The 15,312-nt window shown below is 33.8% G+C and overlaps 1 protein-coding gene across 1 annotated transcript in view; it reads right to left on the bottom strand.

Moving 5' to 3' along the window:
* LOC103606627 (vacuolar protein sorting-associated protein 13A-like) overlaps nt 1-15,312 on the bottom strand; it is a gene marked incomplete at both ends in the record, with an annotated part of 116,991 nt that overhangs the window by 4,465 nt on the left and 97,214 nt on the right. Inside the window, 8 exons of the mRNA XM_008591191.1 lie at nt 311-667; nt 1,170-1,262; nt 2,428-2,510; nt 4,699-4,916; nt 5,610-5,779; nt 6,169-6,296; nt 9,697-9,847; nt 13,278-13,425. Coding sequence (XP_008589413.1) covers nt 311-667; nt 1,170-1,262; nt 2,428-2,510; nt 4,699-4,916; nt 5,610-5,779; nt 6,169-6,296; nt 9,697-9,847; nt 13,278-13,425 — 1,348 coding nt within the window. The remainder of the gene's footprint in view (nt 1-310; nt 668-1,169; nt 1,263-2,427; nt 2,511-4,698; nt 4,917-5,609; nt 5,780-6,168; nt 6,297-9,696; nt 9,848-13,277; nt 13,426-15,312) is intronic.

The raw sequence follows: 15,312 nt of genomic DNA, 5'->3' as shown, positions 1-15,312 counted from the left end.
ATTCAATTTTAATTCTTATAAAAATAAGAATTTTGAATGTAATCAAGAATGATCTATTAACGTATTGCCTTTAAGTTGACAAAATCAATTGAAATATAAACTTAATGTGAATATATACTCTGAAAGAAAAAGTACTATACACATAAGAGCAACTACTCTAGAGAACAAATTTGTAAACTTTCTGCCAAAAGTTTGTGAGCCAACATCATATTAACAGTAAGCTTAATTTAAATGACTAAATGAGTTCCCACAATATTCCACGTGTAACATTACTTGTTTTAAAAACTGGAAAAATACTACATATGCTTACCTCTAGCTCAAGGTGACAGTGGAGATTTATTAGGGAAGTCCAGTTTTTCCCTTCCCCTGAAAAACATGACTTTGCCAAAAGCATAGGCACTGTTCTATGACCAATTCCGGCCTCAAGAACTATAAAGATAGAATCAATGTTCATTTTTATCATCTCTCCTTTGGGTACCAATTCAGTTGTGGGAGCTACTTTTTCAGTTTCATTTGATTCTTCAAGGAACCACATTTTTAAATTCTTTGTGTCTTTCTTTTCCCATAAATGTGCTGTAGAAGAAGCTGTTTCTTTTGGAATGGTTTCCTTAGTTGTATAAAGTGCTGAAGTTATGGTAATCATGGTATTTATGATAACTGGTGAAACCTAAGTGGAAAAAAATTAAATTGATAAAAAATCTATATATACCACTTTTGAAAATACTTATTTCAAAAAATATTAAATATACTTGCTGAAGGATAATAAGGAATTAATATAGAATTAACATTACTACCACAAAATACTAGATACAATTTATTGCCTACAAAATACTTTTTAATTACCATAAATAATTTTGATTTGTTAAAATATTTACATGAATCTTATAGATATTAAACTGATCAAGGATAATTTCAACTATATATACTATAGTGATATTAGATGCTAACTACAGAAGCAGTCATAGGCCAATAATAAAATATAAGATAACATTCAGTATAAAATGTGTATTAAATAATATCATTTTGTAAATAATGTCTCATAAAAATATATTTCAAAAACACAGATTCGTTTTCCTTATTTAACAATTAAAAAACCTGCTATAAAATAATTGCTTATTTCTAGTTTTAAAAAGTACACTAAAGACCTGAATAACTCTATTTTAACTTACCTTTACTGTCAGGGATTTTACTGATATATCAATCACTTGTGGATTTGTACCTATCTGAGTAGCCTGATAAAACAAGTCACAGGGCTGCAAAACCTATGGGAGAAAAATGAATGCCATTAAATTGATGTTTAAATACAAAAATATTTCTATTTAAAGACTTTCCTAGTACTAGCTAACTATGTTAAATAATTTTTAATGGAATTATAAAAATACAACATATCAAAACTAGTAGATTTAGCTAATGTACTTATAGAAAAAATTATAGCTTTAAACGCATATACTAGAAAAGAAAGCTGAAAATCAATTACCTAAGTTTCCATCAATAAATTAGAAAGTAACAGCAGTTTAACCCAAAGAAAATAGAAAGAACAATAATAAAGAAATAGAAAACAATATACAATAAAGAGAATCAGGCAAACAACATCTTAATTTGGAAAGATTCTGTCGGGCGTCCCAATAGAATTTCTCTCCCCTCACAGGGCTAAGACCAAAAGAGGTTACCCTCCCTCCCCCAGGGCAGGGCTAGGAGGGACTCCGAGAGATGGGTGAGCGTGCTGCTGCCACCCAGATAGAGAATGAACACACGCAGCGGGGGTTCTGTCAGGCAGTTCCTTTATTATTGTACAAACTGCTACATTTATATGTTTAGCAAGCGAGGATTTCCACATTAGAACCAATCAGTGAAAAGGGCAAACGTGCACACGTTTCATTTCTCTATGCTTGACCTAAGTATCATGCACTGTCCACGAGCCTGGAAGAGCATAACTACCAATGAAAATATTTGCAGAACAAAGAAATCCCTCTCCTTCAACTTCCCCTGGGCGCCTCTTTTATCCGTTAGGCCAGGTGCTGTTTTAATCGAGGAGGAGTATGACCCCACAAGATTCCAACTGTTGGCCTCTATTAAAACTTCATGCTGACATATTACTAAATTCTGGCCAAAGGGATGTGAGCAAAGTGGTATGTACAACTGCTGGGCAGAGCTCTTAGAGAGAAGAGGCATCCATAATGCCTTCAGGTTCTCTCCTTACCACTACCACTCCCTCCCAACAACCTGTAAGGTGGACATGCTGTAAACTAACTTTAACAAGAGCAGGTTCGGTTATATCCTAGGAGTAGCAGAACTAGATGGAAAGAGCCTAGCTTCTGTACATTACACCATGTTTGTAGAAAGAAAAATATACAGAGTTTTCAAAAAGTTCAGGGAAAGATTCATACTATCTTTTAATTCCACTTTTCCATGAACTTCCTGAAGTACCCTTGTAGTTCTACCATGCTTTAGCCACTTTGGGGATGGGGGAGGGGGGTACTTCTTGTTACAGCAGCCTCGTTCATACCTAACTACGATAAAATTTTACACCTAGAAGTTGACACTGCTACAATTAGATGGACAAGAGATATTTCAAAATATAAAGATAGTTACCCTAACTATGCTATAGCAAAATATTTGGTAAAACCGTTACTGGTGATACCTAGGAAAGGCAGATCATGTGTTAAAACAAAAGCCCAAAATTTTAGCCAGATGGGTTTGGAATAATTAGAATGTTGCTGTGTATTAGCTCCTTCTTTTCTTTTGCAATATGTAAAATCCTATAAGAGAAAGAAAAACATGCTAACACCAAGGAGACTCTAGAGCTTGAGCCACAGCAAGAGATTAGATTGTGGCTCCTTTTCTTTCTCTGGCAATTCTTGTTAAAGCCAGTACGTGGCAAAAAAAATTAGATTACAGATGTTGCCTATCTTTCTCCCCACAAAACTATTATTAAAGTAGCCTCCACTAAGTTGGGTGAAGGGAGAATAGGCAGAATACAGAGATTAGAAATAAGACCTCAGTTTACCAGCAAAAATACTACGAATAAATAATAGATTTGGTTGTAGCTACTCACACTTGGAACTACCTACAAGCAAAGTAAACGTTTAAAGGATTCAGATTCAGAATTGCCAAAGAAACCAATATCTGGCATGTAAAAGCCTGTTATTTCTCAACTGCTATAGCAATCTCTGAGCAACCAACTCAATAGGAAGTTAAACTGCGAAAACAGCAGCTTCTTTCTCTGCAACCCATACTGTTTCCCTAGCTCCCTCTGCAGTCAACTTTTTATCACTGTATAAGCCAACAAAATACAAAGGTAAAGGTGTAGTGCTTCCAGACTTCCCGATAAGTACAGATTCAGGAGTTGAAACATTCCTTTTCTTCAGTTCTTCTACCAGAAGCCTCATGGTATTTATTACCTTTCATATCTCAAAGAGCTCTTTTCCAGTCGTATGAGTAATTAAGAAGTTCCTGATGAAAAGTACAGTCATCTCAGGTCTGCAGCAAGGCTCCAATTACTGCAAAGAAAGTCTGCTTTGACACAGTTGGTGGGACTGGAAATTCTGCACTAAGTGTCAACTGCTCCACAGCCAAGTTTCTAGCCACGTGACACAAGACTTCCTCCCCAATGAAAAGTCAAGATTGCCTTCAGTGGGAAAGTCTGGGAACTCATCTTCAAGAAATTGTGTGAAACAAGTTTGTGAAAAACATGTCCCTTCTTCAGACAGTTCTTGATTATCTTTAAGACTCAGAAAAACAGCTTCTTTCTATATTCCAAATTTTTGGTGTATGTCCGCCTCACTTTTAATATAGCAGCTATTAACGAATGCAGTTTTGAGGGGATCTAAGAAAAAGGTTTCCTATAACTGATGTCCAAAAGCTTGTATTTCAGCATGGTAATGCCAGCTGGGCTTCTCTGAACGGCACATGGGTGGCAGCAGGCACCAGATCAGGCACATCCGTTCTCACTCCTGGAAGCCCAAGACAGTGCAGAACTCCTCCTTCACTTCCTGAACTGGTGGGATGAGAGTGGGGGTGGCCAGAGCTGGGGGGGGGGAAATGTTTATACATATTTACTATATATTATTTATCTCTTATGAGAAAATGTTATTTCATTCTAAGTAAATAGTAAATTAAAACAATCTTAGATTCTAAAGGAATCTACTGCAACTCCCTTAATAAAGATTTGAAGAAGCTATAGACATAAGAACATTAACAAATATAGGACAAAATCTCTACTACTTAATGTCAAAGCTAGAAATTAATCCAGTTTCCAAATTTCAACTTGACATCCTTTCTACTATAACACAATGAATGAAATATGTCAAAAGATAATAGAGAAATAAACATAACAAATAAATGAGTGCTTTAAATTAAAATACTATCTTTAATTATTTTAAAGGAGTGGATGGTTCACTCTTCTTCCTGCTTATTTCCTTCTATGATAAATTCTTCTGAATTACTGCAGAGAAATACAATTACTTATTCCAATGTAGGTCTCATACTTTTTGAACCCAGTATATATTCATGCCTTTAAAATAAATGCAAACTGCAAATCCTCCCAGAAAATTCATTAAGGTTTTCCTCCTACCTCTGAAAAATAAATATTTTAATTTATAAATGCATTTACCCTGATCATCTAAAAGGCTAATCAAGGTAAATGTTGTCAGAGCACTTCGATAATATAAATATTAAATATTTTACCAAGTAACTAACCTTCTTCCTTAGAAGTCCATGTTTGAACATTTGTTTCTACAGCACTGCCTATGGTGTAGGCCTCAAAAAAGACATTTGCAACGGTCAGCAGAAATTCCACACTTGCACAAATATACATTTCTTGAAAGACTGCATCAGTCACACAACCATCTCTGACTCTCTTATACTTTACATCCATCATGTTCTTTTTGTCAAACCCCACTGTCAATCCTATCATTCTGAAAAACACAATAATAACCACTATGTTTGCGTAACTTACAAATAACCAAACACATCAATAAAACTGGAAAGATCTCGTCTCTTTCACTAAGAGCAAACAAGTATTCTGAAGTCATGTCTCTAGGGAAGATCCACAAGGTGCTCCAAATAATGAATTTACAAATTTCTGGAGTACAACTGTTTCATAAATTAGGAACTGACTGTTTAAGAAATTATCAGAGTTTTGAATCTCGGCATATTTTTTCTTCTTGATTTTTCATGCATTTTCCATTGCAATCAGTGTGGGTTAATAATACTTTACATTAGAGAATATAGATAATTAAAAAAACAATTTAACTGTACTGATTATTTCTATTTATTCAACCCATCTATCAACTATCAAATAAGAATAAATGCATTTTCCATTGCAATCAGTGTGGGTTAATAATACTTTACATTAGAGAATATAGATAATTTAACTGTACTGATTATTTCTATTTATTCAACCCATCTATCAACTATCAAATAAGAATAGCAAGTAACTGTACTAGGTCATTTTAGATGTTAATTGAAATCCATGACCTGATTGAAAAGAAGCTTTGAAGATTCTAGGATGCAAATAGAAAATGAACATGTAGCTTTTTGGGGAAAGTTCTGCAAAATATATCAGCCATTTCTCAGGTAAAAACTAAGAACACTATTACAATACATACCGAGGAGATGCTTTCTTGACATGAGGCCTTTTATCATCTAAAATACAGTTTTTTAATGAGAAGGAAGAAAATACTGAGTCATCTGTATACATTTTTAAAGTACTTATAATATTCTCCAATTTAAATTCAGCAAGTTTCAGAGAAGGATCACGAACATCTGTAAAGGAAGCCTGTGGAAGAGGAAATCAATAAAAAAATTACATAAAAATCTAAGCCTAAAGTGCATTTTTAAAATATAAACTAGTATAAACTACTGTGTCTACTTATATGAAACATCAAAATTCTCTCTCTCCAAAGGGCTCTCTAATGAAAGGCCAAAAATATATATTTACTTTAATTTTAAAATTTATTTTTTAAATCATTAGCTATATGAAAAATAATTCATTTGAAAAGGGAAATAGTTTAAATTATCACTAAAATGAAAAGATCAACCATTTTTTGCCAAGGAACACACACAACAAAATACATGTGAAATATTAACAATTGTTATCTAATAAACATTCACCTCTATAATTTTTTGTAAATAAAAATGTACTTCCTTTCTTCTTCCTCAACTTACTTGTTCAGGACCTGGACTATATAGTACCATGGTGAGGTAGTCAGTTCTGAAACTCGTATTTACTGTTGTCTTAACTTGAGAGGCATGTGAATGTACTTCTACCACAGCAGCTGTCACCACAGTTGCTCCTTGGAAAAATTAAAGTTATTGAATAAAAAAAAATGAAAAGTAGCTCATTAAGACAACCTTGAAATATATTTAACAGAATTATTAATTAAATGGGTATAGTAAAATGATGTTCAAGAAAATAAAAGATTAGAAAATTCAGATGCAGAACTCAGTAACTCCTAGCTTAAGACTCTTTCCATACTAATTTGAAAATGTTAATTTAACACCTGATGCTTTCATTTCCACTTTTATAATGGGAAAACCTGAACTGGCCGCTGGGTTTGTTTAGGGGCTTAAGTAAAACAGCATGTGTAAAGGCATACTAAAGTACCTGACACACAGTTTAGTATTTCAAATTTTACATTAAAAATCTAAAACCAAACAAGATATTTTCAATGTCATTTAAAAAACTGTTCCACTAACCAGAAAAATCCAAAATTTGTTTTCTACATTTAAATTTTGAATCAAAGTATTATATACACATGGTATATATTAAATGTGCTTATAATGAAAACACAGCAATTCCTAATTCTCATTCTACCCAACTCCAGACATAAGCACCACCAACACAAAGTTATCTTTTTTTTGTAAGTTATTTTTAATTTAGATAAAATTTACATACAGATTTTATCTGAACAAGTTGATGAGATTTAATACATGTATACATCCATGCAACCAAAACATGTTTTTTGGTTAACATATTTTAACCAAAATATGTTGTTTAACTATGACTGCGTAATATTTTTCAATAAAGAGACTTAATGTTTGTTATAATATTGGCTCTGCTGCTACAATGATCGCACCTAGTGTACTTCTCAGAAATGAAGAAATTCTCTCTTCTCACATTCTAATAATGGCTCAAAATCATGCAAAATTTAGTTCACCTCTGCAGCATGGTATATAGTAGAGTTTCTTAGGAACAGAACACATCTGTCTCTCCATATCACTTATATAATGTGGTTAATTCCTCATTCTACATATTATGTGGAATTTATGCTATTTTTCTTCTTTAAGACATTCTTCCACTTGGCTTTCTTTTTCCTTAAAGCATTCTGAATTCCTTTTTACTGAAAACCAATTACTTGATAACCTAAACAAATAGATAATTTTGGGATTCCTCTTGAATGCACTCCTGGGTGGGCCCACCGTTTTTTGGTCTCATATTTTCCTCTTGCCTAGATTCTTTGTTTGACTTGCTGGAACATATTTTCAAACTATATTCTTTAGGAATGATGGGTATGAGGTAGTTTAAGTAAACTCTGAGGCACTGAAAATCTGAGAATTATTTTGTTTTCACATTTTGAATGATGGTTTGGCTGTGTACAGAATCCTAGCTTCAAAATCACTTTGCTTAGAATTGTAAATATATTGCTTCGTTGCCTTTATCATCCAGCAATCCCATCCAGTTTTACTGATGACAAACCACCCCCAAAATAAATTATCCAGTCATTTTTCCCAAGCTCCTAACAAGCAGGCTGTTTCTTTTTTCTGAAACTTTTAGAATCTTTCCTTTGTCATTCTGACATTTCATGAAAATGTGTTTGCATGGAGAGTTGCAGTTTAACCCCCAAAATAAATATCCAGTCATTTTTCCCAAGCTCCTAACAAGCAGGCTGTTTCTTTTTTCTGAAACTTTTAAAATCTTTCCTTTGTCATTCTGACATTTCATGAAAATGTGTTTGCATGGAGAGTTGCAGTTTACTCAATCTGCTTGAAAAGTCAGTAGACTATATCTAAGAGTTTGCTTCAATATTTACTTAGATCTGGAGAGTTTAATTCTATTACAGTAGTCCCCCCTTATCTGTGGTTTCACTTTCCACAGTTTCAGTAACCTGTGGTCAACTGCAGTCCAAAATATTAAGAAATTTTGAGAAAAAGACACACCAAGAGCACATTCACACAATTTTTATTACAGTATATTGTTATAATTGTTCTATTTTATTTGTTGTTGTTAATCTCTTACTATGACTAATTTATGAATTAAACTTTATCATAGATATGTATGTATAGGAGAAAACATAACACACATGAAGGGTTTGGTACTATCGATGGTTTCAGGCATCCACTGGGGTTTTGGAAGATATCCCCTGAGGATAAAGGGGAAGTGGAAGACTGCTATACTCTGAAAGATTTTTCTCTTCCATTGTATCAGTTATTTCTCCTACAATACTTATTCTGGAATTGGACCTTCTTAACTAAAGCCATCTGTCTTATGTTTTATCTCATTTTCCATTCCTGTGCTTTTCTTCCCACTATGTCATGGGCGATTACCTCAACCACATATTCCAACACAACATTTACATTCTAACCCCATACTTAGTGTCTTGAAGGATTCCAGCAATCATTTCTGGTTTCTATGAACTCTTTCCTATCTTTGGGGGGCTGGTGGTCCTGGTAAGATCCAGTTATTATATTATCTTCTCAAAATCCTTTTAGAATATCACAGTTTTTGGTTTTGTTTTGTTTTTTCCTGTTCCCTCAATTCTTTGCTTCTTTCAGAAAATACTATGCTGCTTATCTTGGTTTCTTTCATGCTTGGGTTTTTGTGATTTTCTTCATAGTTGACTATTCATATTTAACAAAAAAAAAAATCACAGGGTTGATGATTCTAGCTAATAAAGATGTGGTTTCCTGTAGTGCTGTAAATGTAGCGTTGTTTTTGTGTTTAGGATTCTCCCTGAGTGGAAAAGTGATGTGATATCTCAAGGCTTTGCAAAGGAAGGTCTTATAGACTACTGGGCTTCACTCTGAAGTAGGTAGGTTTTGGGATCCCCTAAAATACCAGAATGAGAAGAATTTTATTCTTTCGCAGCAAAATCAACTTGGCAGCCCCAACTCTCTGTATGTGCTGGTGCTGCACTCAGAACCCAGCAGTGTTCCAACATCACACACTGGATCCAACGCTGGATGAACCCTCTTTCTGAATTATGGTTTCTTCTACTGTGTTCTATCCATCATCTACTAATGATTATCCTCTTTTTATACCTCTAATGTTTTGACATTGCTAATAATAATATAAAATTTTCCATCTAGGACATATATTGTACTACGGATAAGGATGAAGAGAGGGGAAGGAGGGAAAAATTGAAAATAAAGTCCTATAGGGAAACTGGGAAAACAGGAATTAAATATTAAGGAGTTTTGTTACAACAGGACTAGGAACTTTGACCCAAAGAAAAAATCACCAGAATGACAAATAACATAGACAATTTGGAGATGCCTGAATGGGATTAGCTGGTTAGAAAGAAATTTATAAATCTTATTTTACTCAAAACTAGAGAAAGAAAGGAAAGACAGAAAGAAGAAAGGAAGAGAAGGGAAAACAGAAAGAGAGAGAGAGGATAGAAAGAAAAGAGAGAGGGGAAAGACAAAGAAAAGAAAGAGAGAAAGGCAACAACTAATTTAAGGTTAGGAACATACCTCCTGAATTGTGTGAAGCATTATTAACTCCACTAGTGACACTAGATTGGTCTTTTATTACAGCAGATGAGGCACTATCACCTTCTTCATAACATATATTGCCATACAATGTTTTAAAAATAGTTGTTATGTCTTCTTGACTAAGAATAAACTGTTAAAAAATAAGATTTGCTTTTCTTAACATTGCTACTTCACGTAATTAAAATTCTCATACAAGAAAAATAAGACTGTTTCCTTTCAGTTCTCTACAAAACCAATTTTTTAATGCATTAAGGATTTTTACTAACTGAAAATTCAGTTTTCTATTTTTTTTTTTTTTTTTTTAAAGATGACCGGTAAGGGGATCTTAACCCTTGACTTGGTGTTGTCAGCACCACGCCCAGCCAGTGAGCGAACCGGCCATCCCTGTATGGGATCCGAACCCGGGGCCTTGGTGTTATCAGCACCGCATTCTCCCGAGTGAGCCACCGGGCCGGCCCAAAATTCAGTTTTCTAAATGACCATGTGATGCCAACACCAATGAAACTACAGGTGAACTATCTGTTATAAATGTACCAAATAATCTAGTAATTTTAAACCTTTAAAATAAACTTTCATCTTTAAATAGTCATCCAGCCACTTTGGATTTTTTTCTGGTTAGTAAGCACTTATTTCACTAATACGGAATATTTGAAAATAAGATTTATATTATTCATTTGTATAATAAAAAATAGTTCACAATATATCTTACATGATTAACTTTATTTGAACTTCACAAAAGTCCTAGGTGTATAGAACATAATCCTGATTTTATAAGAACCTGAGGCTAAAAGATTAAGTAACATGCTTAAGTCCACACATATTTAAACAAAGAACTTAAAAAAAAAAGAGCTAACTTCAAACCCAATGTGTTGCAAATTTAGCCTAAAATCAACAGCATTAAGACCTGTCTTAACAGCTGTGATAGTTAATTTTATTCATCATCTTGGCTCAGTCACAATATCTGGATATTTGCTTAAACATTATTCTAGATGTTTCTGTGAAGGTATTTTTTTGATGAGATTAACATTTAAATCAGTAGACTGAGTAAATCAGATTACTCTCCTGGGTGGACCTCAGCCAATCAGTTGAAGGCTTTCAACAGAAAGAAAACTGACCTCCTCCAAGCAAGAAGAATTCTGCCAGCAGACTGCCTTCAGACTCGAGCTGCAACACCTACTTTTCCCTGGGTATCCATCCTGCTGGCCTACCCTGTAGATTTTGAACTTGCTAGCCTCCACAATCATGTGTATCAATTCCTTAAAATAAATCTCCCTCTCTCTCTTTCCCTCTCTCTCCACACACACCCTCCTTCCCTATTGGTTCTGCTTCTCTGGAGAACCCTGACTAATACAACAGTAATAACGAAAAAAAAGATCTATGAGTTTTTTGTTTAGTTTTGTTTTGCTTTTGGCAGCTGGCCAATGCAGGGATCTGAACCCTTGACTGATCTGAGTTTTAAATTGATATGTTTAATCAAAAGATCTATGAGTTTTTTGTTTAGTTTTGTTTTGCTTTTGGCAGCTTGCCAATGCAGGGATCTGAACCCTTGACTGATCTGAGTTTTAAATTGATATGTTTAATCAAAACAATTTTCTTAAGTTACTTGTGGCTCACTCGTAAATTTGTCAAACCTTTCCTTTGACTATATTTCAAAGACTATATGCTAATCTAGTATTTTAAGATTAAATTTATGTGTACCTTATTCATGCTACTTATGCTTTAGGGTTTTTTTTTAACTTCCATTCCTTCATTCATTTATTCATAACACTTACTTTGTTATTATTATGCAGCAGGAATTGCAAAAATAGTATGTTCATATAAATTAAAAATCTGAAATTAAGTATTACAACTTCGAAACCACACCTTTCAATTAGTACATGTATATTGAATGCCCCCAAACACTGATATTAGTCATCATTCTTCCTTCACTCTTGCCAGAAGCTTAGGGGAGGAAGTTGGAAGGACAATAAGGATCCTGGGGCTACTGATCTATGGCTCTTATATGTGTACAACACCCAAACATCTAATAAGTCAAAAATCACAAGCTCTTGCACTAACTTCTCCAAGACCCAATTCTAGTCTCTCCCTGACACAGGATGGTCTAGGATGGAACAAATATAGGAGCTCTTGGGTGCAGCTTGGTTAGCAGCTGCAATAGCTGCTAACTACTTAGGAGGATTAGGGTATGGAGAGACCCAACTTCATCCTAGTGGGTCTGCCCCAGAAGGCAGCCAGGCATTTGCAGATGGTCTACAGCATCATCTGAACATTCACCATGGATTCTCCCTGAGGAAGAGTGAGGAAAAGCAGTGTCCCTGTTGCCCTACACAAATATGCCTGATTATTGGTCCTAGTGGGCTGGGGATTTCCCCAGCATTCTGGATGGAACATGCTACTCATGTTTTCAGTTTCTATCTATTGTCTTACCAATATAAAGAGACTTCAACTATTTATCTTAAGAAGATACTTTCCATTTCTAAACCTGTATGTTAAAGTTTCCATATTATCTTACACACCAAGAACTCAAAGATTTTAAGTTGAACACCATCATGTTTTAAACTCTGAATATACTTTTGACTTAAAAGTGTGAAATCTCTAAAATGATGGTTTTCTCTTTTTGAATATAACTTTTATAGAGAGAAATAGAAAGGGGAACTAGAGGTGGGGAGAGGGAAGAGGATTTATTAAGTAGGTTTCTTAAAGAAACCTCCTAGACAGAGTATATGTTGCTGTCATTTCAGCAAAGCATGTGATATAGTTTTGACTTCCATCCAGTCAAGAGGGAAAAATATGAACTTGTGTATAGTTCCATCAGAATCTGTGAGGCAATGTCAACCTACAGGGAGGTAAAGAGACCTAAGGTGCTGAACTGTTTGCCATTTTCATCTTCAACCTCTGCATTCTTCTAGGACTTTTTCTTCCTTTATAAACTCTTTTTCTAGATGATCTCATATATTCCCATGGGTTTAAATACCATCTACACGGTGATGACTTTCAAATTAATACTTCTAGCCTAGACCTCTCCACTAAATTCTATATTAATAAACCAAAGTGACTACTTACAGCACCATGTCTAGCACTTGTTTCCTTCATGGAATTTACCACAATTTATAATTACTTTAATTGTATATCTGTTTACTTTTTTATCATATAACTACTGCACCCTCTAGACCACCATCACCAACAACCCCTGCATTAGACTGGTAAGTTCCATAAAGCCAGAGACAATGTCACAGCTTCTCTGCCTCAGTATCTTCAATATCTAGAACAGGGCTTAGCACATGGTAGTCACAGATCACTAAATGGACACTAGGTTAACACAGCCACTGTTTCTGACTAAGGTGATTATACCTATATAATTTATACCCAATGGCTGGCAGTTTAGCTCACCTGGTAGAGCATGATGCTAATAAAACCAAGGTCAAGGGTTCAGATCCTGGTACCAGCCAGCCATGAAAAAAAAAAAAAAAAAAAAAAACCCCCAAAATAAAATGCTTTATGTCCCCAAGCAATAATTTTCAACAAACAATACGGAAATCAATAAGCATCCAAAAAGTTACCTCCATGGGTTTTAGCTGAGCATTTACATTAAAACAAGGAACTTCCTGGTACCATTCCCAGGATAAATTTCGCTCAACAACCACTTCTAGATTTAGTGGCAATAGTAGATCCAGTACTTCCTGGTATGCATCATTAATAAATTGAGACCTATAAGCAGAAATAAAATTGTTTTTAATTGTTTCATGTACATTCAGATAGTAATAAAAGATTAACTTAAATTTATCATTTTACATACAAATAGCAGACATCAATAATTTGTGTATGAAGAGAAAAATAAAATCTATCAGATTTTAAATGAGATATCTCAAAATGAGAGATATTCCATCCCACTAGAAACCTAGGTGATTTCCTCTGATCTAAGTGTTCGAAATCATAGAGAAGTAAGTTCTTAAAATAGGATTTTGCAACATGGCAAAAAGTGCCGAAAATTTACCAATTGTGTAGTAGACCCTGAAAATAAGAATTATCTATATATAATGTGTAACGAAAATTATACAAGACCTCATTATAAAAACATTTTAATTCACTGATTGTAGCAGAACACAATGTATCCCCTTACTTTATAAGAAACAAAGTTGTACCATACGAACTTTCTATTTCTATGAGTCAAATAGCTGAATATGTATAATTTCATATTAGGTTGAACCATGTTTGTCTTTCTAAGCACTTATAAAGGTAGGACTGATGTTCAGAAGAAAACAGTAGTAGGTCATTGACCCCTTCAAGTAACAATGTGACCATAGAAGCCTCCCATTGTGCCTTCAAGTGATAATCTCCAAGTATTACTCCTTTATAAGTGTATTTATATTTCAATTGGCAACAAATCTTTAAACTAGGGTATAAAGCTATGACTGCTGAATTTTAGCTATCACTTAACCGATGGGAGAGAAACACAGGAGCCATCATGGATCTTTCAGAATGACTGGAATCAACCATTTTATGAATGGACCATAGAGTAACACTACAGTTATACAAGCATGCATGTTTGCGATCTCCAATTAACAGTAATAAGCTAAGGAATCTAAAAGTCCTATGGGGAATACTGCACATACAATTTTAGTGGCTATCAATTACAATACATGGCTATACTGTGAGTCATTTAATCAACCTTCTGTTATTAAAAATTCATGTTTCCAGTTCTCCACTGTAATAAACACTTGATGATTATCTTTGTACATATCTTTGAGTAAATTTCTTTCTTCTGTTAAACTGCAAGAATCGTAATTGATGTTTCAAAAGATTACTTCCTCTGGAAAAACATTACTTACCAGTATTACCCAATATCTGGGTTAGATACCTTTCCTATGTGCTCCCACAAGTACCATGAACTTTTTCTATCATTGCAATTAATATGCTGCATTTTAATAATTTATTGTATTCTCTGTAGTTTCAATTAGAATGAAAGCTTTATGAGTACAGGAACTATGTTTATCTCATCCTTTGCTGTATTGCCAGTACCTAGCCTCAGGTGATTGGCATATGTCATATAGTAAATAAATATTTGCTAAATTGCATTCAAGAAATTGGGTTAATGTATAAACAATACAGGTAGTCACATAAAGAATACTTATTTGTCTTTCTTTAGGTGCTTTCTAAAAAGTTGTAACTGAACAGAATTTTATTTTTCTCTCTTTCTCTTGTTTTTTCTTCTTTTTCTTTTTTTAAACAGAATTTTCAAATATCAGTTATTTTAAAATTATTTCAGGAAAAATTGGTTATACTCTATAACTGAGTAATTCTAGTTCTAGGAATTTGTCCTAAGGAAATAAATTATCCTAAAGAAATGAGTAGACAATCACGTAAGTAATGATAAACAAAGACATCAATCATTATTACAGTTTTTTTAAGAGCAAAAAAAATCAGAATCAATTTAAATTTCCAACAAAATGCAAATGGATTTTCAAAAAACTAAGAAATACTTTTAAAAATTATGCACTCAAAATAACATGAAAAAATACTTATAGTACACTGCTAAGAAAAAAAGCAATTTACAACACAAAACAATGTAATTCTAATTTTACTCAAGTTAAATAT

The sequence above is a fragment of the Galeopterus variegatus genome, unplaced genomic scaffold (assembly GCF_000696425.1).
Source record: "Galeopterus variegatus unplaced genomic scaffold, G_variegatus-3.0.2 Scaffold6748, whole genome shotgun sequence".
Classification (NCBI taxonomy): Eukaryota; Metazoa; Chordata; class Mammalia; order Dermoptera; family Cynocephalidae; genus Galeopterus; species Galeopterus variegatus.
The sequence above is the reverse complement of the archived record's forward strand: the minus strand, read 5'-3'. Positions and strand labels throughout refer to the sequence as shown.